This window comes from Citrus clementina, unplaced genomic scaffold (genome assembly GCF_000493195.1).
Source record: "Citrus clementina cultivar Clemenules unplaced genomic scaffold, Citrus_clementina_v1.0 scaffold_2, whole genome shotgun sequence".
NCBI classification, from domain to species: Eukaryota; Viridiplantae; Streptophyta; class Magnoliopsida; order Sapindales; family Rutaceae; genus Citrus; species Citrus x clementina.
The window spans coordinates 34,865,094-34,889,039 of record NW_006262688.1 but is presented as its reverse complement, the minus strand read 5'-3'; the positions used below and the strand labels follow the sequence as shown (position 1 = coordinate 34,889,039).

At 34.7% G+C, this 23,946-nt stretch overlaps 3 protein-coding genes across 4 annotated transcripts; all 3 read right to left on the bottom strand.

The window, feature by feature from the left end:
- Positions 1 to 9,721: 9,721 nt before the first annotated feature.
- LOC18053257 (probable purine permease 10) lies at positions 9,722 to 11,430 on the bottom strand. Its single transcript, XM_024192058.1, has 2 exons — positions 11,064 to 11,430; positions 9,722 to 10,920 (listed from the first exon to the last, which is right to left on the bottom strand). The coding sequence occupies exons 1-2, from the start codon at positions 11,104 to 11,106 to the stop codon at positions 9,776 to 9,778; spliced, it is 1,188 nt and encodes a 395-aa protein (XP_024047826.1). The 5' UTR covers positions 11,107 to 11,430; the 3' UTR covers positions 9,722 to 9,775.
- A 2,481-nt stretch (positions 11,431 to 13,911) lies between these two features.
- Positions 13,912 to 15,869, bottom strand: LOC18053256 (purine permease 21). Its single transcript, XM_006449573.2, has 2 exons — positions 15,695 to 15,869; positions 13,912 to 15,279 (listed from the first exon to the last, which is right to left on the bottom strand). The coding sequence occupies exons 1-2, from the start codon at positions 15,726 to 15,728 to the stop codon at positions 14,132 to 14,134; spliced, it is 1,182 nt and encodes a 393-aa protein (XP_006449636.1). The 5' UTR covers positions 15,729 to 15,869; the 3' UTR covers positions 13,912 to 14,131.
- A 703-nt stretch (positions 15,870 to 16,572) lies between these two features.
- On the bottom strand, positions 16,573 to 23,041 carry LOC18053255 (protein REDUCED WALL ACETYLATION 3). Of its 2 annotated transcripts, none has more exons than XM_006449572.2 (17): positions 22,702 to 23,041; positions 22,507 to 22,558; positions 21,939 to 22,030; positions 21,442 to 21,579; positions 21,294 to 21,350; positions 21,136 to 21,208; positions 20,357 to 20,515; positions 19,578 to 19,727; positions 19,218 to 19,473; positions 18,809 to 18,924; positions 18,612 to 18,698; positions 18,406 to 18,494; positions 18,216 to 18,278; positions 18,029 to 18,085; positions 17,510 to 17,606; positions 17,251 to 17,409; positions 16,573 to 17,108 (listed from the first exon to the last, which is right to left on the bottom strand). In XM_006449572.2, the coding sequence occupies exons 2-17, from the start codon at positions 22,537 to 22,539 to the stop codon at positions 17,103 to 17,105; spliced, it is 1,632 nt and encodes a 543-aa protein (XP_006449635.1). In that variant the 5' UTR covers positions 22,540 to 22,558; positions 22,702 to 23,041; the 3' UTR covers positions 16,573 to 17,102. The 2 variants fall into 2 exon arrangements, with proteins under 2 accessions (XP_006449635.1, XP_024047072.1); XM_024191304.1 differs by having other exon boundaries at positions 22,797 to 23,041.
- Between the last annotated feature and the right edge of the window lie 905 nt (positions 23,042 to 23,946).

Below are 23,946 nucleotides of genomic sequence, written 5' to 3'. Positions count from 1 at the left end.
GAATAAGGTTGTACTTATCCATTGCTAATAGGATTGAGCTTGAGCTAAAATAAGAAGGAATTAGAATGGATTGCAATGAGAGTGTAAACTGAAAATTAAAATAAGTTATTTATCTGAATTATAGGAATTAAAATTGGAATGAACTCTATTTTTATTGATGTGTTTATTTAAGAATTGAAATGGATTATTTTAAATCACTGAAATATCCTTAGTTAATTATTGTTATTTTTCTTATTATTTATTTTAATAATTGTGATTATTATCATTTAAATAAATACTTCTAACATACTAATAATAATTTTAGCATTATTATTATTCTAATGATAATTATTAATAATAACAACAATCATAAGAGTAAAATTATGAAATTTGGTTTGAGTAAAATAGTAGGTTCAAAGAAAGCGTACTTAATTCTCAATCCCACATAAAAATGAAGTTTTCATTCCTAAATCCTACAAACATACGAGTCCTGCACGTTTCATTCTTATCCCCTTCTACTTTACAAATAGACACCATCAATTATTTTCATTTTTTACTTTGATTTCCCAATTTCACAAGTAAAGACAACACAAGAGGGAAGATATAATTAACCAAATGAATAATTCAATTTGCTAACAGCTAGCGGCTGGAAGGAAGAATGCATGTCGAGTGGAACATATAGAGGATGATACAAATATGACAACGGAGGGTGGCCTTTCGTAATGGAGATTGTTTGAGTTTGGATTTCCGGGTGCCGATTTCAGTCAGAAAAAGGGGAAAGAGAATTGCAAGCCTAGCCAGCAGGTTGAACAAATTTCTCATACAATAACAAAAAAATGATTCTGTATTTCCAAACAATAGACGCGGTGGATATAATGAATTCATACTACGTATTTAAATTTTCAACACCAAAGGGCGGTCTGCTTGACTTGATATCCAGGTTCTTTCAACACCGTAATTAAAGCTAAAAATTCCCTTCTCTTGTTTGTTTATGTTGGGAAAATATGCTCTTTAAAAGCATATGTGTTTATTTAATTGTAATAAACAATTTTTCTGATTAATAAAATAAATGAGGTATTTTATTCAAATATCTTAATTGCATTAATATTTGTATTAAAGTCCATTTAATCATATTATATGTATTTATGTGATCACCATGTGGATTCACAGAAGACATAAATACAAGTTATCTTATGATTAAATAAATTTAGTTCGCAGTTGATAAATAAAGTTGGGCACTTTATTTAGGTATAGACTGTAATAAATTCATTGAATGATTTGTCTTAATTATGTATGAATTTATTGATGTAGTACGACTACATTGAACAGGATCACATATGAGATTTAATTAACTTTGTAATAACTGTCAGACTTATTAAATCTCATAGGTATTGATTTTACTGTAATCTTAATCTTGAGTTAATTATGATTTCATGATTGTAATTGTTATTCCATTTGAGTTACCAACGGGCACGACACATACTTGTGGTCAAGATTACCCGGTATCTTGGTGGGAGCAATTATGAGTATTGGAGTTATGGATTAACAATATAGAATTTGTACAACACATCTCTTGATAGGTTTTCGGTACTTGATCATAGAATTCTCTGGCCAGAGTGTGTCAACATATTTAGTATGTTGAAAATGATCATTAGAGAAAACCAGTAAGGATCAAGGAATAAGATGTTATTAAATTGATTGGACAGTTGAGATATCAATTTAATTAACGATGTGGTACAAAGGATTGTGCAGTAAAGAAATCAATGTGGCTTGGGGCGAATTATTATTCGAGTATACAATTATGGAAGTCAGTTCCAATCTTTTAGTGGAGTAGATTTGGAATTAAATAATTGGGCTAGTTTAATTACAGGCCTAATTATTGTAGCCACTATTGTATGTTCCCAAATGATCCCCGGGTTAGCTCATTTAATTGACTGCACCACTACTGGACTAATAAGTAAGATAACTAGCTATTTGGGTCAAAAGCCTAAATATATCATTTAGTGGGAGGCTCCATTTAATTAGCTTTTGTATAAGGGGCCTTATGTTATTTTACAAGGTGGGTCCCCTATTGAAAAAGAAAATATCGTGAGTTTTATTTATGGCATTTTTTGGAGCCTAGGGTTTTCACTAAAGGGAGATATATAAGGCTTATTTTCTCTAAAGAAAAAAAGAGAAGCCACTTTATACAAATCGGAGAATAAGATTTTTCTCTCTATTGTTGAGAGAAAAATTTTCTCGTGCTAGTTGCTTTGGTAGTGATAAAGGCGCCCACACGTCAAGTGCAGATCGAACCTGAGTCATAACCTGGAAGATCATTGGTGACAGTTCGTGATCTAACAAGCGTGGTGGTGACGGATCGTGATATAACAGGAGTGGTGGTGGCGGATCGTGATCTAGGAGCTTAAATCACTTCAACGGAAAAAGTCCAATCGGATTTTCAAGGTACGATTTCTAGAATACGAATTCTTATATATTATATGAGAGCGATCTTCAAAAGGTTTTATAAAAATTTTAAAAACCTAATTTTTCCCCAACATTTGGTATCAGAGCCATCTCATATTAATATATAAAGAATTTCGTATGAAATCATTCTTGAAATTTATGTATTAGAGTGGCACAATTTATTCAGATATATATTAATTGTTTAATATATGAATAAAGCATGTTTTGATTTGTCTTAATTCATGGTTAGATTTTCCGTTGTATTTTTCGTTTGGATCTGTAACAAGAGGGGTGGCTTTTTATCACCATAATTCCCTCTTGATTTATTTTACTGTAATTGAAATTTTGTAAGCCAAAATTTGTGTTGAAAATTTGTAAATCACCGAAGCATCATCACTGGAAAACGAGCGCAAACAATGGAGGACGGAAATTTCAGCAACGGCCAGCAGCACACGCTGCTGCGCGAGCAGCGCGCGCTGCACGCCCAGCAGTTGCCGCGTGCGCGCTGCAAGCCCGCAGAGCACGCTGTGACCAGCAACTGCAGCGTGCAACCAGCAGCGTGAGCAAGGGCTTCCAGTTGCACGCGCGGGTTTGATGCGTTTCCGGCGAGGCGGCAGCGGTTGGAGATGTGTCGGAGATCGGCGGCTGTCCGGTGTGAAACAGTGAACAGTGGCTGGAGGTTTTTGGAGATGGCGGCTGGGGAAGAAAGAAAGAAAAATATGGATTTAGGGTTTCATGGTTTTTATCATGGAGGTCCCTATGGTTCCATAAGTTTTCACTTGGGCAGAAAATTTTAATTTTTTGCATTTAAGTCTAAAAACAGTTTTGGGCTTAATGAATCCTAGTTTTAGGCCCAATTTTAATTGGGCTTAATGGATTAAAATGCATAGATAAAATTGAATACATTAAATTTATTTTTGGTCTAAAAGTTTTATTTTAATAAAAAAAAATTTTTTTTTATTTTCTTTCAAAAGTAAAATTGGACCAATTATAAATTTAAAAGTCCAATTTCCCCTAGTCCATTAACAAAGACAAGATTATGGAAGATGGACATTGACAAGAAGCCCAATGAAGATTAGGCTTAGGTTAATGTATTTTTCATTATTAGGAAAGCCATGAATTAAGATTATTTAATTATTTTTCTATATGTTATGTTTTGGATGATAATATGCCATGATAACATGTCATATAGAATAGGAAGTGCCACTCTATGCATAATGATACATGTCATTCATTAATAATGAATTTCATTATATTGTTTGAAATTTGCATATGCTTAATAATATTTGATATCATCTAGATAATATTATAGGAAGCATGCAATTAACAATATGTATGTTTTTTTTAAAAAAAAAAAAAAAACCAATTTTAAAATATTGAGTGGGAGAGGGAAAATTCAAGATAATTTTCCCACGGGCTCCATTGTTAGTTCAATAATAAAATTATATATATACCTCGACTTCATGATACGGTGATGCTCCCTTCGGAGGGTATATATATTAGATATTTTATTTGATGAACTTCTTCAAAGATAAAATTGAAATATTTTTTAATCGATTGTTCACCCCAACGGTGACTATTGATATGAAAAATACGTAGATTGAAACAATGGTTATACACTCAACTAAAGTTTGTTATTAACCTTCCCAAGGAAGCTCTGTTAACAAATTTAGGCCTAAAGGGATAACGATAATTATTTATCATGTCTCTACATGAAAGTAAATAATCTAATGGATAATTGGGTCTAGTAAGTGTAGACATGACTTCCCCAACGGATAGCTTGTCAAAGCGGTACTAGATTATCGTTACAATAAATTAAAATGCATTTATGGTTTTTTGCATTTTTGTCATTTATTGTGAATATTGTTTCAAAGTATTTATGCATGTGTATTTTGTTTTTTCAGAAAATGTCTTCCATCAACCCATTATTATTTATCCTTGTTAAAAATGAACTCACTGGCGAAAATTATTTAGATTGGAAACGCAATCTATTTAATATTCTCACTGCTAAGGGAAGCAAATATGTTTTGACTCAGCCTTGCCCTCCTGAACCATCGTTATACGATTATAGAAATCAGAGGGAGCCTTATGAGAAATGGTGCGAAGCTAACAAAATGGCTAAGCGCTATATATTGGCTTCGATTTCTGTGGAACTGCATAAGAAACATCGGAGCATGGAAACAGCCACTGAAATAATGGCTAGTCTTCATCAGATGTTTGGGCAAAATACCCATTTTGCCAGAGAAGCAGCATTAAAATGTATTATGGATACTAAGATGGAAGAGGGCACAAAAGTTCGTGATCATGTCCTCAAAATGATGGACTATTTGAATGAGGTAGAGATTCATGGTGTTCAAATCAATGATAAATCAAAGATTAACATGGTGATTGAATCTTTACCTGATACATTCAAAGAGTTTAAGGTCAGTTATATCTTAAACAATAAAGATATGACCTTAATTGAATTAATGCACGAACTACATGCTATAGAAGAATTTTATCATAGCAGAAAACTTCCTGAAAAAGGATTCTCTTTAAAGCTTAAGTCGAAAGACAAGAATGAGCAAGCAAGAGTTGGGATCGGCAAACTGTCCACTAAAAGAAGTGGCAAGCCAAAAGGCAAGTGTTACAAATGTGGGCAGAAGGGTCACTGGAAGAAAGATTGTCCTAAAATTATTAAAATCAGGTATAGAAAATCTTTAAGCTTCCTAATTAGTTCAGATTTCTATTGCATCATACAATAATGAATTCTGAGATAACTAATCTTATTTGTAATTCATTTATTTGGTTTTCAGGAAACCAAGAGATTAAGTGAAGAAAACATCAAACAGCAGTTGAGGACATGCTAGTTTATATCAATTGAAAGACTAGATCAATTTTACAAGACTTTAGTTTTGATATTTGTCTTTATATTAGAGGAATTTAATTTCGGTGGCTTGTTTTAATAAACAGGAGTACACTGTTATTTTTTGGATCCTCTATTTATTATTTATTTTGGTTATTTATAAAGACAATTTATATCATAGAAGTCCATTGATCTATTCAAAGTAAGATATAATGATAAAAAGTATATGCATTTATCTAAGAAAAGAAATGTTTCTTCTAACCAAAAATCACCTCTGATATTTATGCCTAAGTCATATAAACTATAATAAGATTTTAAGAAAATGATTAATGATAGACTTGTTGGCCTATTAAGATTGATCATTGTAACTCTATAAATCTTATTTAGAAAAGTAATATGATAAGGATGCTCTTTTTGAGCTAAAAGCATAACATTGTATTTGATGATTTAGCGCATACAAATGTATACGGACAAATCAGTTTACATGTTATAAGAGGTTATGAGTATTCTATCAATCTTGTTGATGAATATTCATTTTATTTATGTTTGTCTAAGTGCGTCATGATTCCATTGCTTTTGAAATTCAAAAGAGTACGTGGATAAGACAGAAGCAATTAGACAGGAACATAAAAGAACTTCGATATGATCGAAACAAAGAATATCTCTATGGAGAATTCAAGCACTATTTGGTTGTCAATGAACACTATGATACAAATAGTGTAATTAAATGGAGAAACAAGATTCTTTTGGATAAGACAAGATATATACTAAGTGGTTTATCATTTACCTTTTTGATTCCAGATACTAGTATTTGAAACTACAAAGTTTATTGAACTTAGTTTCATCTATCTCGGTGTCTATTACTCCAAGATATTATGAAAAAGTCACAAACATAGTTTGAGACACATTCGTATTTGGAGTTTACTAGAATCAGAGATAGAGAAGATGGATTCGTGTTCAGAAGCTTGCATGTTTTAGGTATCTTAAAGGAATAAGGGAAAGTCTGAATTATAGTCCTCAAGATAGGAATGTATTTATAGAAATATTCTTTACTTTCTTTGAGGAAGACTATATAATGACTTATAACCTAAGAGTAAGGTAAAACTAGAGAAATAAGAGAGAGATCAGGTTGATGCTCAGCTTTCAACACCTGTTATAGAACAGGAAGAACAGCAACAACCAGCTGATCAGCACAGGATTATCCTTGAACAACCATCACTTTTAGAACCTCGTCGTAGTGGGAGGGTAACTAGGTTACCTGCAAGATACATGTTTTTGGGAGAAACCTATAAGGCTACCTCAGATGAACATGTATAAGATCCCACTAGTTACAACGAAGCTCTAATAGATAGAGATGATGAATTTTGAAAAAGGCCATGAATCAAGAAATGGAATCTATGTATTCCAATAAAGTCTGGGAACTTGTAGAGGCACCAAATGGGGTAAAACCTATAGGGTGCAAGTGGATCTACAAGAGAAAAAGAGGAGAAGAAGGAAGGGTGGAAACATTTAAAGCAAGATTAGTAGCCGAAGGGTTTACTCAGAAAGAAGGAATCAATTATGAGGAAACCTTTTCTCCGGTTGCTATGCTTAAATCCATCAGGATTCTGCTCTCCATTGCTGCAGTGCTAGATTATGAAATTTGGCAAATGGATGTCAAGACTGCCTTTCTTAACAGGCATCTTGAAGAAAACATCTACATGCAGCAACCAGATGGATTTATACAAAAAAGGCCAAGAACACATGGTATGTAAGTTGCAGAGATCTATTTATGGATTGAAGCAAGCATCCCAGTCATGGAACATCAGATTTGATCAAGCGATTAAATCACTTGGATTCATTCAGAACATTGATGAACCATGTGTGTACAAGAAAATTCAGGGAAAATTTGTAGCTTTCCTAGTTCTTTGTGTAGACAATATTCTCCTGATTGGAAACGATATAGGAGTATTGACTACAATAAAGATTTGGTTAGCAAAACAATTTGATATGAAAGACCTGGGAGAGACAAGTTATATTCTTGGTATCAAGTTACTATGAGACCGGAAGAATAAAACTTTAGCCTTGTCTCAAGCGGTCTATATCGATAAGATATTGGCTAGATTTAGTATGGAAAATTCCAAGACTGGTTTATTACCATTCAGACATGGAATTACATTCTCTAAGGATCAATCACCTAAAACATCTGAAGAGATAGAGAGAATGAGACGAGTTCCCTATGCAGAAGCTGTGGGAAGTCTCATGAATGCCATGCTTTGCACTAGGCCAGACATCTGTTTTGCGGTAGGGATGGTTAGTAGATATCAATCTAATCCTGGACCTGAACACTGGACTGCGGTCAAGCATATAATGAAGTATCTGAAAAGAACTTAAAATTATATGCTTGTGTATTCTGGTGATGAACTTATTCTAGTGGGTTATACTAATTCTGATTTTTTGTCAGATAAGGATTTTAGAAAATCAACTTCCGGCTATGTGTTTACATTGGGAAGTGGAGCTACTAGTTGGATGAGTGTGAAACAATCTTGTATCACAGACTCAACAACTAAAGCTGAATATGTGGCTACATCTGAAGCTGCAAAAGAAGCTATATGGCTCTGCAAGTTCCTACGAAATCTTGAGGTGGTACCTGTTGTAACTGCACCCCTTAAACTATTTTGTGATAATGGTGGTGCGGTAGCTCAATCTAAGGAACCAAGGAACCACAAGAAACAAAACATATTGAAAGGAAGTATCATCTTATAAGGGAATAGTGTAGAAAGGTTATATGACAGTACCCCAAATGGCATTAGATGCTAAATGGCAGATCTTATTACAATGGCCATTAGTGGGAAACCTTTATAACCTGCACTTAGAGCCCTAGAGCATGTGCAATATGCCAGATATGCTTTGAGAGCTAGTGGGAGATTGTTGGGAAAATATGCTCTTTAAAAGCATATGTGTTTATTTAATTGTAATAAACAATTTTTCTGATTAATAAAATAAATGAGGTATTTTATTCAAATATCTTAATTGCATTAATATTTGTATTAAAGTCCATTTAATCATATTATATGTATTTATGTGATCACCATGTGGATTCACAGAAGACATAAATACAAGTTATCTTATGATTAAATAAATTTAGTTCGCAGTTGATAAATAAAGTTGGGCACTTTATTTAGGTATAGACTGTAATAAATTCATTGAATGATTTGTCTTAATCATGTATGAATTTATTGATGTAGTACGACTACATTGAACAGGATCACATATGAGATTTAATTAACTTTGTAATAACTGTCAGACTTATTAAATCTCATAGGTATTGATTTTACTGTAATCTTAATCTTGAGTTAATTATGATTTCATGATTGTAATTGTTATTCCATTTGAGTTACCAACGGGCACGACACATACTTGTGGTCAAGATTACCCGGTATCTTGGTGGGAGCAATTATGAGTATTGGAGTTATGGATTAACAATATAGAATTTGTACAACACATCTCTTGATAGGTTTTCGGTACTTGATCATAGAATTCTCTGGCCAGAGTGTGTCAACATATTTAGTATGTTGAAAATGATCATTAGAGAAAACCAGTAAGGATCAAGGAATAAGATGTTATTAAATTGATTGGACAGTTGAGATATCAATTTAATTAACGATGTGGTACAAAGGATTGTGCAGTAAAGAAATCAATGTGGCTTGGGGCGAATTATTATTCGAGTATACAATTATGGAAGTCAGTTCCAATCTTTTAGTGGAGTAGATTTGGAATTAAATAATTGGGCTAGTTTAATTACAGGCCTAATTATTGTAGCCACTATTGTATGTTCCCAAATGATCCCCGGGTTAGCTCATTTAATTGACTGCACCACTACTGGACTAATAAGTAAGATAACTAGCTATTTGGGTCAAAAGCCTAAATATATCATTTAGTGGGAGGCTCCATTTAATTAGCTTTTGTATAAGGGGCCTTATGTTATTTTACAAGGTGGGTCCCCTATTGAAAAAGAAAATAACGTGAGTTTTATTTATGGCATTTTTTGGAGCCTAGGGTTTTCACTAAAGGGAGATATATAAGGCTTATTTTCTCTAAAGAAAAAAAGAGAAGCCACTTTATACAAATCGGAGAATAAGATTTTTCTCTCTATTGTTGAGAGAAAAATTTTCTCGTGCTAGTTGCTTTGGTAGTGATAAAGGCGCCCACACGTCAAGTGCAGATCGAACCTGAGTCATAACCTGGAAGATCATTGGTGACAGTTCGTGATCTAACAAGCGTGGTGGTGACGGATCGTGATATAACAGGAGTGGTGGTGGCGGATCGTGATCTAGGAGCTTAAATCACTTCAACGGAAAAAGTCCAATCGGATTTTCAAGGTACGATTTCTAGAATACGAATTCTTATATATTATATGAGAGCGATCTTCAAAAGGTTTTATAAAAATTTTAAAAACCTAATTTTTCCCCAACAGTTTATTAGAGCAATGATATAACAAACTTTTCACATTCATCTAGTAATTAATTAACTTCCAGTAGAAGGAGCTTGGAGAGGTTGTTTGGCTTCTCCATTATCACTCTTGGACTTGCAGTAGTCGTCAAGATAGTTCTGGTATAAAAACGAGAAGAAGCCCCATATAGCCAGCACCATGGCAATCACTTTCAAGCCATGCATTTTGTCGTGGAAAAAGACGACTGCTAGGACTGGAACAACAGGCAAACCCACAACACTTATGGCATTGGAGAACAGAGAAGACGTCTCAGAAATCAATCCTACTGATCCAATAGAAAATATCTGCCAACATATAGCTGTCCAGACTAAATTCATGACATAAGATACTTTCCCAAGTTGATACGCTTCCATTTCTCTGTTTAAACCCATCCATTCTCTGCTAACAAAAAGTCCCAACAGTATCGCACAGCTCGCTACAAAAGCCGTATAGATTATCATATCCAAGACAGCTCTAAACGTTTCCCTCTTTATAACCTTGGTGAAGGCTAGTTGCGTGAGGGAAAGCTGAAATCCATACCCAGCTGATGCGCCAACAGTGCATATGAATCCGATTGCATATTTCTGTTTAGACAGTACTCCTTTTTTATTTTCAGAATCATTTTGGAAAACGAGGAGGGCGGAGGAGATGGTGAGAAGGACCAGTGAATTGATTATGTATGGGGTGAACTTCTGTTTGTTGAAGAAGAATGAGAAGAAAGAATTAAAGGCCAATTGGGATGCACAGATGATTGAATACGTTGAAACTGGAAGATAGCGGAGCCCAATTGAGTAAAGAAAGCAGTCTGCTGCTGTGATTATGCCAAGGCCGACATAGACTGAAGCTAAGATAAAGAAAGGATTTGGTGGCTTTATCTTTATCTTCCTCTGGAGTTGGACAAATGGTGTAGAAATATTAATGCAGCAGTAGTAAGGAAGGAGAATTGGGAAGCCTGCAAGTTGCACAAGTGTTGCCAGCCAATTGCTGTTCCCACCTTTGTCATAGTACTGCCTTCCCAAGAGAGTAGCTGCTGCCTGACCACAGATAACAAATAATGCGTAGATGCCTAGCCGGATCCACCTCCAATAGTTTCTTGATCGATTATCAGTTGTTGGTTGATCGGTGACGGTCAGATTATTGCGGTTATTCACTGCTAACTTTGCTTCCTTTTCTTCTTCAACTGTCAAGAAAACACAAAAGTTCTTAGCAACAGGAGACAGAAAAAGGAAAAGCTGGAGATGACAACTGAACGAAAATAACTACTTAATTAAAGAGACTTCAAGCAATAATTAACCCTCGAAAACATACAGAAACTCGACTTACCTTTGGCCGTGATTTGGAGTTGTACTTCTTGAATTTCTCCCATATGTGGTAAGTGATATGTAAGTCAATGGAAGGCTGATCTGAATAAGTTTTTTAAGCCAAGAAGAGGACATGAGAGAGTTTCTATTCAAAGAATGGAGGAACTGTAACATACAACGCTCTCTGATATATTCATATCCAGTTGCGTCTACAGAAAAGTTGGATCTATTTTTATTTGATTTCAGTAAATGAAACACATGGCTCTTATGGAAAATTGCCAATACATAAACCAGCCATGCCACAAATATTTTCTTCAGTTCAGACTGATCTTAATCTGGAATAGAATCCACGTGTATCTGTATTATTGTCAACCGCCGCTGCGGAGTTCAACTTTGGCGATCACCTTGTCTCTTGTCTCCATCGATATTTATTTTGTAGCAAAGCTGCTCAAGTTGTCATACCTACATTCGGGTCACTCGATCCAGTAATAAATTAAGAATATTATATACACGTATTTGTCAGTATTAATGCAACCAACTAACAAATTAATGAACTCAAAAAAAAAAAAAAAAAACTAACAAATTACCAAGTGGATACTTTTACAACTAATTCAGAACGTGCAGCAAGTACTTATTTGAATGAGTGGCTGAAATGGGATTGATATGTCAAGTAAGAGTAGGGATGGCAATGGGGAGGGGAGGGGAGGGGACCAATCTCCCCATACCCATCCCCGATATTTTACATATGTCCCCGTCCCCTCCCCGTCCCCGTCAGAATTGCTTGAGAGAATCCCCATCCCCTCCCCGAATAATAACAGGGGATCCCCGAGGGTCCCCGGTCCCCGAATAACTAATAGTCTAATACATTTTTTTTTTTATTTTCGATTTTAAATTAATCATATTAAAATAAACTCATACCGCTATTGTAAGCTCGTAACCAACTTTGACAGCACATTAAGGCCTCCAATGTGCTTGGATGAAGTCTGTTATGGTATGGGCTCACAACTCTACCACTAGTGTTAAAAGCTGATTCATAAGCAACTGTTGTAATTGGAATTGCCAAAATATCTCTAGCAATTCGAGCTAATGTAGGATACCTATTAGCATTTGTCTTCCACCAACTCAAAATATTAAAATCTTCCATCCGAGGTATAACTTTCTCATCCAAATATGAATCTAATTCATCTGCAACAACTGCACAATCTCCATTGTTTACATAATCATCAAAACCTATCATCCATTTGGTTGCTTTCTTATAAGAATCCCCTGTAGATCTAGTAGAAGAACTACTACCAGTATAATCAAAGCAATAAACAGTTGGTGAAAACTTCAATTAATACTCTTCAACTAATTCCCGGCAAAAGGTGACCACTTTCCCAACATACAACTATTTTGATATTTATTATTTTTAACAATATTTATAATTTTGTTATTTATTTATTAGTAATTTTAAAAATAAAAATAAAATTAAAAATTAAAATGGGGAAATGGGTAGGGGATGGGGATTCCACCTCATCCCCGTCCCCTCCCCGAATAAAAAATTGGGTAAAAAATTTTCCCCGTCCCCTCCCCGAAAAAAAAATTGGGTATAAAATTATCCCCGTACCCTCCCCGAATGGGGAAAATCCCCGAGGGTACCCGTCCCCGTGGGGATTTTTGCCATCCCTAAGTAAGAGTTGTGGTGCGCAAATATATGAGTTAGCAAAATGATCATTTTTTGTTTATATCATTTTTTTTTAGGTGGGGTTGACTAAAGAGAGGTGTATCATTGCTCAATAAGTTATCAGTTAGATAAAATTATAAATAACATAGTCACTTCTTGGTCTCGTGGTTGACACTTCTTGTCTAATTTATAATATGAATGATTCAAGTCTCCCCATATAATTGTAGGAATAAAAATTTCTATTTGTTTACATTAATTTTTTTTTTTTTTTAAAGTAGAGTTCATTGGTGAGACGTATATCATTAGTTAATAAATTATGAGTTAGATATGACCACAAATAGAGCAGTTATTTATTAATCTTATGGTTGATACTTCTTATCTTATCTATAAAATGAAAGATTCCAGCCTCCCATAGAATTATAGGAATCTCCTAATTTAAGAATGAGTTTGTTTCTCCATCTTTAAAGGAAATTTTTGGGTTAATGTAGACGCAGCCGTGAATAGCAAAGACCAGAAGACAAGTCTGGGAGCAATTGTCCGAGATGCAGAGGGAAAGATTCAAGCTGTAGGAATCAAGCAAGCTCAGTTCAGGGAGAGAGTCAGCTTAGCAGAGGCAGAAGCTATCCTTTGGGGGCTGCAGGTGGCTAAACAAGTTTCTTCATCTAGCTTGTTAGTAGAATCTGACTGTAAAGAAGTGGTAGAGCTTCTAAACAACACTAAGGGCAGTAGAACAGAAATTCACTGGATATTGTCTGATGTTCATAGGGAAAGTAAGGAATTCCAGCAAGTTCAATTTTCTTTTATCCCTAGAACCTGTAATACTTATGCCCATGCCTTAGCAAAGTTTGCTCTAAGGAATTCTTCCACTGATGTCTGGATTGACACTTTTCCAGCTAAAGTGCAGAATGTAATGAATTGTGTTGTTTCCTAAGGAATGAAAGGTTTACTTTCTTTTCAAAAAAAAAAAAAAAGGGAATTTTTGGGTTGGGTTTCAAAAGAATTTCACCGTCCAGTGATATGTCGTGACATTTAATTACAAAAGAAGTGACATTGTCATTATACGGCCCACACTCATGACCACTCCACATGTTCACCTGTATGCCTTATGCCTCTGGCAGCCTGAGCCTAAAGCCCATATCTAGAGGGTTCTTTTTTTTTGAGTTAACAATAAAGAAATATATAATAATAGAATAAATGGAAACTGAAATTGCAACTTTGATTAGACCAATGAGGCAACAAATTCAGTGAAATTAATTGATTTTGCATATACACATCGACATCTAATTTATTTCATGAACTAGAAATTATAATGCAAGAACAGATAGAACTCCTCTTATTTAGCTCCATCACGAATGTGTTGCTTACTCAACAAAAGCCCAAATCCTGTCTGGCAGATGTTAATTACGTACATTTAATTTCTAGACGATTTATAGAAGATCTTGTTCTGTTTCATGCATTCTTGGAGTTGTTGAAGCTTCTGGAGCTTCAATGGCAGTTCCATCCTTAGTCTTGGACTTAAAGTCATCCAAATAATGATGATAGAAATAAGAAAGAAAGCCCCAAATAGCCAACACCATGGCAATCACTTTCAATCCGCTCATTTTTTCATGGAAAATAATCACAGCCAGAACTGGAACAAAAGGCAGCCCTAAGGTACTTATCACATTAGAGAAGAGTGAAGACACATCAAAAATCAACCCTGTTGCACCAATTGAGAAAACCTGCCAGCCAATAGCTGTCCAAATCAATGTCATTAGATAGGATACTTTTCCCAATTTAAACTCCTCCATTTCTCCACTTAAGCCTTCCGATTCTCCACTTGCAAAAAGCCCCACTAGAATAATACAAGTTGAGACCAAGGATGGATAAATTATCATGTCCAAAACCACCGTAAATGTTTCCTTTTTGAAAACCCTTTCGAAGAAAAGCTGGGTTAAGGAAAGTATTAATCCATACCCAGCTGATCCGCCGACGGTGCAAATGAACCCGATTGCATATTTGTCTTTGGAAGCATCACTTGATTCGGTGGACTCATCATTATTAAAGGCGAGAAGGATTGAGGAGATGGTGAGAAGGACTAAGGAGTTGATGATATAAGGATCGAACTTTAGTGAGTTGAGGAAGAAGGAGAATAAAGCATTGAAAGCCAATTGGGTGGCGCAAATGAGAGAATAAGTGGAGACTGGGAGATACAAGTACCCAAATGAATACATCAAGCTGATTGCCGCTTGAAGTATGCCAAGTGAAACATAGACTGATATAATAGTTAAAAATGATGGGGGTCTTTCATGGAGGTTACTATTGTACGAGGTTGGAATATTTTCGGGTGCCGAGATGAGATACAAGGGAAGCAGAACTGGGAAGCCTGCAGGTTGAACGAGTCCCGCCATCCATTTGCTCTTTCCTCCTTCGGCATAGTATAGTCTTCCGAGAAGAGTGGCCACTGACTGCCCACCAAGGAGAAACAGAATATAAAAGCAAATTCGGATCCACCACTTCCAATTCTGTTGGGAAGGAAATGTTGAATTGCCGATGACATTTCCAGCAATCGAGCTTTCATCTTTTGCTTCTTGGTCTGATATCAAGAATTAAATAACAATCAATGATTCCATTTTACGGTAACTAACTAACAGTAGCTACAAAGTCGTAGCAACTGAATTCTCAATCCTAAACCCACTCTTAAGGTCTTAATAATGTCAAATAGATTCAAAACATTCAAATAAAAAAATTAAAAAAATATTTCGCATCCCCGACAGAGAGAAAATTAATCCTAAAGGTGTAACATAAATTCCTTGAAAGGATCATGTTCACGTGCAAGTGCAAAGTAATTCAACTTTGTTACAAGAAAACACTGAATAAAGCATGAAAATAAAATTTTGGGAAAAACATGGTTAAAATTGCGTTCAAAAGCCATTTGTTTGAAATTATATATGTTCCCATAAATCTACATGACTCAGATAAAAGGAGAAGAAAAAAGGGTGTCACGTTACCTAGCATGAGCTGCGCTTGTTGAGCTTCTCTCATGGCAAAGGTGAAGCTAGCGGTTACAGAAACGATCAAAGCTGAGAGTAGAAAGAGAGTGGAGAATTTTATTCGTTAGTGATGAAGAATTTAATCCTGGCGTCTTTAGTTGATTTTGAGAGCCCCCTTCCTACAAGGCCTTTTTGTTTTTTCATTCTGTCTTCATATGGAATTGATTCCATTCTGCTACCTTGGTTGCAAATTACATCCAACCATGAACCATCCCTTTTATTTTACATTTGAGTAATGATACAGCCACAAACTCTTCTATAAATTTATTTTATACAAACTGACATGGCATTAATTCATTGGTTGAATGAAAATATAAATTAATAAAAACAAATCACGTAGGCCAAGTGATATTTAATTCAACCAATCTTATCATGCCACATCAATTTGTACAAAATAAATTTGTACAAGAGTTTGTAGCTGTATCATTACTCTTTACATTTATATCTTACAAAATTCAACCAACGAGTGAAGTGACCACAAAGTTTATTTTATCTTTCCTCTTCGGAATAGATACGTATTGAGGGATATCTAAACACTCATTCCAAGAATATTGTTTTGTTTAGTTTAGTTTTGGGTAGATGAGTTTTTTATACGTTGAGGAAAAGAATTGCTCATTTTTTGACTATCAGAAGATTTAATTTAGTTCCCGCTTCCTACATCCAAAATTCACATCAATACTAAAATCACAAATCTACAATATATGCATATGTAGACTAATTGAAATCCTCCGTCCCCTTACTTAAATGCCGAGCGATCCCTTATAATTGAATTGCAGGTTCACCCTCTGCATTGCGATGCCCTGACAACCTCACCTCAATCTGTCTTTTTTTTTAACCTTTTCTTTTTATCTGAAGAACAAACTGCGGGCATTACTTCATTTTACAGGTTCGGGTAACAAGAAATTCGTAAGGCTATTATTGATAAGAAATTTGTATTGACATATATAGGTTTCTGTTGCCCAAGGCGTGTAACAGGACGAGTTCGCAATAAACAATTTCTTTCGTATTGGGTCTCGTATTCTTTTGATGCCAACAACAAATCTATGCCACATGAACCTACATTTTCTTTGATGATTGACCCAAAAAAAATGAAAAAAAAATTGATATATATATATATATATATAGCAATTCACGAATATTACAAGAAAAAGGAAATTTCTGCTCTCTCGTTGCCTGCCTCTACCATTTGCAACATCATTTGTCTTTGCCATCGCAATGGAGGGGATCTTTCCTCAAAATTGCAGAAACAATTGCTTCATTACCTGCAAACAACAATATCGACGTCCCCTCATTTCACTCCACCTACAATTGATTTTGTATGTCCAAGAGAAAACTGCTACACAACTTTCATTTCCGCCTCAATTTGTCAGGCCTGTAACAATAATTTGCAACACAAGTTATATATGCAGGTTAAAAGAGAATTGTAAGGTACTCTTACAGCTCCAAATAATACAGCAAAACTCAGCACAGGACATGACATAACTCGTTATAATTTTAGAGCAAACAAAGCTTACCGGTGAATGAGGGATCTGAAGAAGAATGAGTGAGACGCAATACAAGCATAAGGAAATGGCAACTGCAGCAAGAAAATTACATAGCAACCGCTGGTTGTCTTTTGTAGGTACAAAAACCGACTTGAGTGTACTGGTTAATTCAAAAAGTCGATGAGATATCTGTAGAAGCAAGTCAAGATATCAGGATCATGCAAAGAAAACAAGATTAGTTAAAACTCTCAGCTCACGTAATTTTAAAATTCACGAAATATTTACTTACCAAGACATAAATGGCAGTTGTAAGCATGAAGTTGAGCAATGGATATTCTGGGATAAATGAAAGAAGCCATTTAGGTTGTCCATTCGAGGTGTTTGATCTGCACATATGTAGAAGAAGTTACAGTGCATTTATTCTAGTTGACAGTGAAGTCTTTGCTTTCTGGGAGACTTCAAGAGTAAGCTCAAATTATTTCATGTTTATTTAGGCTCCCCCCAGCCGCCCCCACCACCCCAACACAAAAAACAAATGATGCACTAGAAAGAAATTAGGCCTAACACTTGCTAGCTTACTTGAATATTAGACCGAAGAAAAGAAACATCAAATATGATCTTTTATTTTAATTACTTCGAAAACAAATATGCAGTGTTCCACCTCAGCTGAGAGAGTGTATCAAGGTAACAAGCTGAAAAAGCCGGAGGAAATTTATCTATTTATCTATATATATATATAATACCAGTCAATTCAAAACAAGCACAGTAAGGACAAGAAATATGAAGACAAAACAGTTAGTCCACAAACCTCAACCAGATATGGAACTGTGAAATGTATGTTTCCAGAGTTATCTTGCCAAGCCACCTAGCATTACAAGGTTTAGCCATTCCACAGCACAAAAATATGGTTAGACAAAACAGGTAAGGATGCAAAATAATATAATTTAAGCTTAACCAAAGTCAGATAATTTAGTTAAAATGGTTAAAGAACATACGCAAAGAGAGTCAAAGAGACACTCCGAAGCTGCTGAGTAAAATTTCGCAAACAGATGTACACACTGGAATCACAACAAAGCTGAGTTAAAACTTAACCAAAATCCTTAGGAATATCTACAAGCCATCATGTATAAACTACCTGATAAGTGCTTCACCAAAGAGAAAAAATAAAAAATAAAAAGTACATACGTGATAGGAATCCACGATGTATATGGATGGTACTTGTTGTATGTAACTTTGTCCAGTTTGTAGATGCATTCATACCACAAATAACCAACCTAAATTAAGAATAAACCATATAAGAAAAATCCTGAAATTAGAAAGGTGATAAAAGATAAACAATCATATTTAAGCAGACAACAATATGACTGTGGCCACAAAGGCGTGCAACTCACAAATAAAGCAACCGTCACAATGCCTGCTTTTATTGAAAGTTTTCTCTTGGGTTCAGATTCCTCCAATTTCTCCATCCATTTCTCAGCCTAACATGTTAAAACATTTTAAAAATTTAGTAGTTTGTTGCCAGACATTAAAAAATGAATAAATAAATAAATACACCAAAATCCAAGATCACCAAAGATTAAGAAGTTACAGTGGGATGATAATAGGCATATATCATTCCGATGATCCATATATAGCGATCAAGCCCAGATCTAAAATGCCACTCATGCAGTCTAGGGAGATCTGGTTTTGCCGGATCAGTATATCCTGCCAATGGAAAAACTATTATGTTGAGCACCTTCCAAGAAATCCAAGTCGACTTGAACTTATTCAATGTATTCAACTTGAATTAACCACAATCAGTTTAAGTTCTTCTGGGAGAAAGGTAAAACTATCAACAAGAAAATCCATTAAAACTTCATATAGAAGGTATGCAGAAAAGTGACAAAGGCCATAAAACATAATCAAAATTGGGCATAAAAGCAAAACTTCAGAGTATAAATTGAGTTCTCTCTGATTCTGCTAGATAAGTTTTTGGGGATATCTGCAAGGATACCAACCTAATATGAATGTTAAAGGACTCCAAAAGATGTCAAAAACTCCAGGAATTTCCCAAATCAAGATGACCACAAGGAAACATGCAAGAATCTTCACAATCATCACTGATCCTATCTCATTGTATTTGTTAAAAATACCAACAGCTCCATACACCATTATGGTGAAAAGCGTGTGCATTGGGCAGATATAGTACAGCATATAATCATTGTTGAGAACAATACAGCAAAATGCCACAAAGAAATTCAGCCGCCACATCATCTGCATCAAATTATAAGGATGTAAAAGCATGTGAGACCAAAAAAAAAAAAAAGTCATGATTATTACAGTGAAATGTAGCAATAGCCTAGAATAAATATAATCACCTGAGCAAAGCGTGGAAGGCTAAAATCCTTTCTGATGTAATAGTAGGAAAAGTTTCCAAACCCAGTCATCCAAACATATGCAGCAATAAAGATACGTATTGCATTGTATATCTCAGTTGCAGCAAAGTAATGGTACATTAAAAATAGGACCTGCCACAATACAAAATAACCAGTAAAACAATTTAAAGTCCTCATGCACGTTGAATATATCATTTAGTTGATAAATGAAGCAAAGCTGTAAGAACAAGCCCTTTTTCGAAAACCAACTAAGATATGGTAATGTACCCTATTCTTTCAACATATAACCATCATACATATCATAATAAATTCCATCTCGTGGTTTGAAAATTTCTTGATATGATTTTCTCAAAATTACAGTGCAGTTACTGAAAAAAAAAAGAAAATATTGTCTTCAGCTTGAATAAGATGAAGAGCATCAAGAGATAATGCTTGTTGTACACAGATGAAAACATAAATGCAAGATAAATATATCAAGAAGAATAACAGAATGCAAATTAAAATCCAATTTCCATAATTCAAAGTAAATGCAGAACAAAAAGCGGCTGCAAAGCATACAATTATTTTTATTCAAAAAAAAATTATTAATTAAACACATACAAACTACACGAGACTCGAACCCAAACCTAAGTCCTGGGAAGGCTGCCCACTAATCAGTGGAGCTAAGCCTTGGTCTAAAAATTATTTTTATTCTTTTCACTCAAGATTATGCTAAAGGAATATTTCTTTATTAGTTAAAAGTTCTGTCAAGAAATACTTGCCTGCATCCATCCTTTCCACTCCTCAGTCTGATGTCGATTAAGGTATTGTATGGTCTTTCCAGAAAATGGAGACTTGTCATTATGTTTCTTCAAAGAAGTCATAGCTGAAACTATGACAAGAAGAAGGTAGAGAAAGAGGAAAAGATCGCGATTGTAGTTCTGTTGAAGAAAAGGCACATTAAGGAGGAGAAACAAATGTATCAAATTTACAATATAGACATCTAGCTCATCGTCATTATCAGGCAAATGTGAACCATGATTCCAACAACCATCAAGTTATTCTAAAGAAGCACCATATTTATAATTTGCTCTTGTACTGCATTTCAGGTAAAAGCTACGACTGCATAAAACTTAAGCAACCTATACCATCAAAAGACAAAATATAAAAAATTAAAGGGTATACACTAACAGCTCATAGGATATCCATCAAGAACAATTAAAAGGTTAAAAAATTTGCAGCTTCAAACAACTTCATAAGGGCATTACAAGCTTAGCTTAAACCGAGGAACAAAACTAGCAATGCCAATTTAGATTCCCCAACTTCCTCCCTTTCTCCCTCATAGAAAAAAATAAGATGACTGGATTTCAGCAATATGTTGATATGCACATGACATAGATAGTTGAAAAGAAGTAAGACAAAAAAATCAGAGTGACGGAGGAAATGTTTCAAAGTCAAGGAACCACTTGCAAAATTTACTTGAGTATAGCATTTGAGTGCAAATCAATCAGAAACAAAATCATGAAAGAAACAAATTAAATAAATAACAGGACAAAAGTACCTTAGTAGAATCACCAAGTAAATTTGTACGGTCACATATGTAGAAATAAAACAAAATTGCCCCGAACTCAGCCCTACATGATATACATGAAGTTTATATACGTATAGCAAAAGGAGTAACCAGCAACCTATTCCCCTCAACAAAATAATATGTCTTACATTGCTCTCAGAGTTGCACGATTTTCTAGCAAGAAAGCATCATCCATAGTCATAAACCTAGAAGAAGAATAGGTGAAGGTAAGAAAGACTTTTTAATACAAGAATCACATGAAGGTCCATGACCATTTTGCATATCACAGGAAGTGACCTAATCAGGTTTGTTTTGATGGATGAACTGTGAAGCCTCGCAGAAGCTGATCTTGAAAGGCCTCCTTCTAATAAAACAGCACGGTCATCTTCCTTGATGGTCTCCTTTTCCAATTCAACTAGATTGGTGTCTGAATGGCTGCAACCAGGGAATTCATTCAGTACTAGAAAATGTTTATGTTGACCACTTGATAGTCTAGATTCTACCTTCCCTTTATTCTCCAAACATACCAGTCAACTCATTGTATCAGTGACTTAGATTTTCGTCCAGGCACACATATCACAAGATCTCAAAGTATTATTTTCGATTTTCAAAAAAAAAATAATAATAATACGAATGGAAAATTTTCCCTTAGTCTACACCAGTGACAACAATATTTTTCATCCAAAAAGAAACCTATTTTGCAACATCAATTCACCATGTAGACACATAAAAGTGGATTACCTGACAAAACCAAGGTTAACAAACTACTTCAATCCATTTGGTAAGAAACTTACACTTTCGTATGAGAAGAAACTTTCTTGTATTCTAAAAACTCTGAATATATCCATGCAACGAATACTGGGATAATTCCGAGTAGAAAAGACACCTGAGATGTGCAGCAAAAGACTCCATTACATACGTCGGGCAAAGTTTATTCAGAACACCAAAAATGAAGACACCAATAACAATCCAAATGAAACAAAATATGCAGAAACAGCAGCAGAAACTGATTGCCATCAGCTTCAGAACTTCTATTAAAACTAGACATTAGCATTTTTCTCTCTCCTTTTCTTTTTTATTTGTAATGTGTACAGTCTCATTTTGCTAGTGTGCTCAAATTGCTCTCACTCACAGATTCCGCTAATCACCAAGCATTATCAATTTAAAAATGAAGCAAAATCTGCAGAATTATCAGAAGTTGTTGCATCTAAAAGATCTAAAGCTAACAACCATATTTTACTGAAAAAAAAAAAGAAAAAAAAAAGTTAATCAAACACAACACAAGAAACAATAAGATTAGGAAGAAACTAATTATAATTAGCAGGAATCGAATAATGCTGAGGAATTGAAACGGCACCGCACCTGTCCAGGCGTGATTGGCCCGAAAACCACCATTGTGATAGGATCCGGAAAACTGAAAAACAAAAAACAATAAAAACAATGCATGTAGAAAATAACGACGAAATATAAAACAAAAAAACGAAAATTAAATTCTAAATTTCGAAATTTAGATCGATAAGCTAAAACAAAATAAAAAAAATAAAAGAAATGAAGTACCAGAGTAGAAGAAGAAGAAGGAAGCAGAGGTGTGTGGGAGAGTGATCTCTATGACATGCTCATATAAATAAAAGTTCTGATAGAATTTAATAAACCTAGGCTAGGCTTGCGTAATATAAAGCTAAGAAGCAGAGATCCGAAGTGAACAAGGGACGATGAGTTTGCTTCAAGAAGAGAGAAAATGTTCGACGACGCGTCGTTTTCACTCCTCTTTCTCAAACGGTCGATGGATTGGTGGTGGTCTGGTTGTTGCTGTTGGCTTTGGTTTTTGGTTGATCTTTAGCTTTCGTTTTGACACACACTATTTTTTACTACAAACATTTAATTTAATAAAATGAAACCATCATTATTATTATTTATTTATTGTGTGCATTATTATTTATTATTATTACTAAACAAGCCAATGCACTTCCTTTTTTTCTCTCCGAATGATAATAACATTTTAAATAGCTGCTGAATTTTAATAATTTTTTTGAAGCCTGATTACTGGACTTTAATAACAAAGAGAGGCTTTGATATTAATTATGAGCTCCAATTTTATAACAGATTTCTGATAGAAGGTGACAATGTTGAGCACGTGAAAAGAAATTGGGGAAGATCTAAACCTCAGATCACCACCCCACGAATCATTGACTCTGACTGATGACTTTTGATCAGAAACGCGACTACTGTTGTGGATAAACAAGCAATTCAAAACCGCACAAACTCTTATCGTAACCGTTGGTTTTGATTACTTTATTGAACGTGCATTACATTCAGCATTAGCTGTCCTGTCGTACGATATGAACTGTACTTATTAATGCAGGGGGGAGTCTTGAAGATAAAACATAATTAATTAAGAGACGAGTAAAGATTAAGTAAATCACCCAATCGCATATTTTAACACTTTCGGACATAAATCAATGGACACGTCTCACAACTCTCTCTCTCTCTCTTCCCCTCTTTGGCTTTTATTTCGGTAACTCAATAAAAGAGTTATACGGTTTGCTTAAGGAACCTTGACAGATAAACAGACATACCATACAAAAGCAATTTAATTCAAATTTTGTAGTATCCATTAACTCTGTACATTTATATTAATTCAAAAATCTTAGTGTGTATATCGTTTATTTTTGGTGATATAAACAAGGTAGGTTGTTATTACTTTGTCGGTAAAAGCTCGTTTAGTCTATATATTTTAATATTAATATCTATTTAATTCTTATATTTTTAAAAGTATCTTAAAACACCCTTACTGTTAAATAT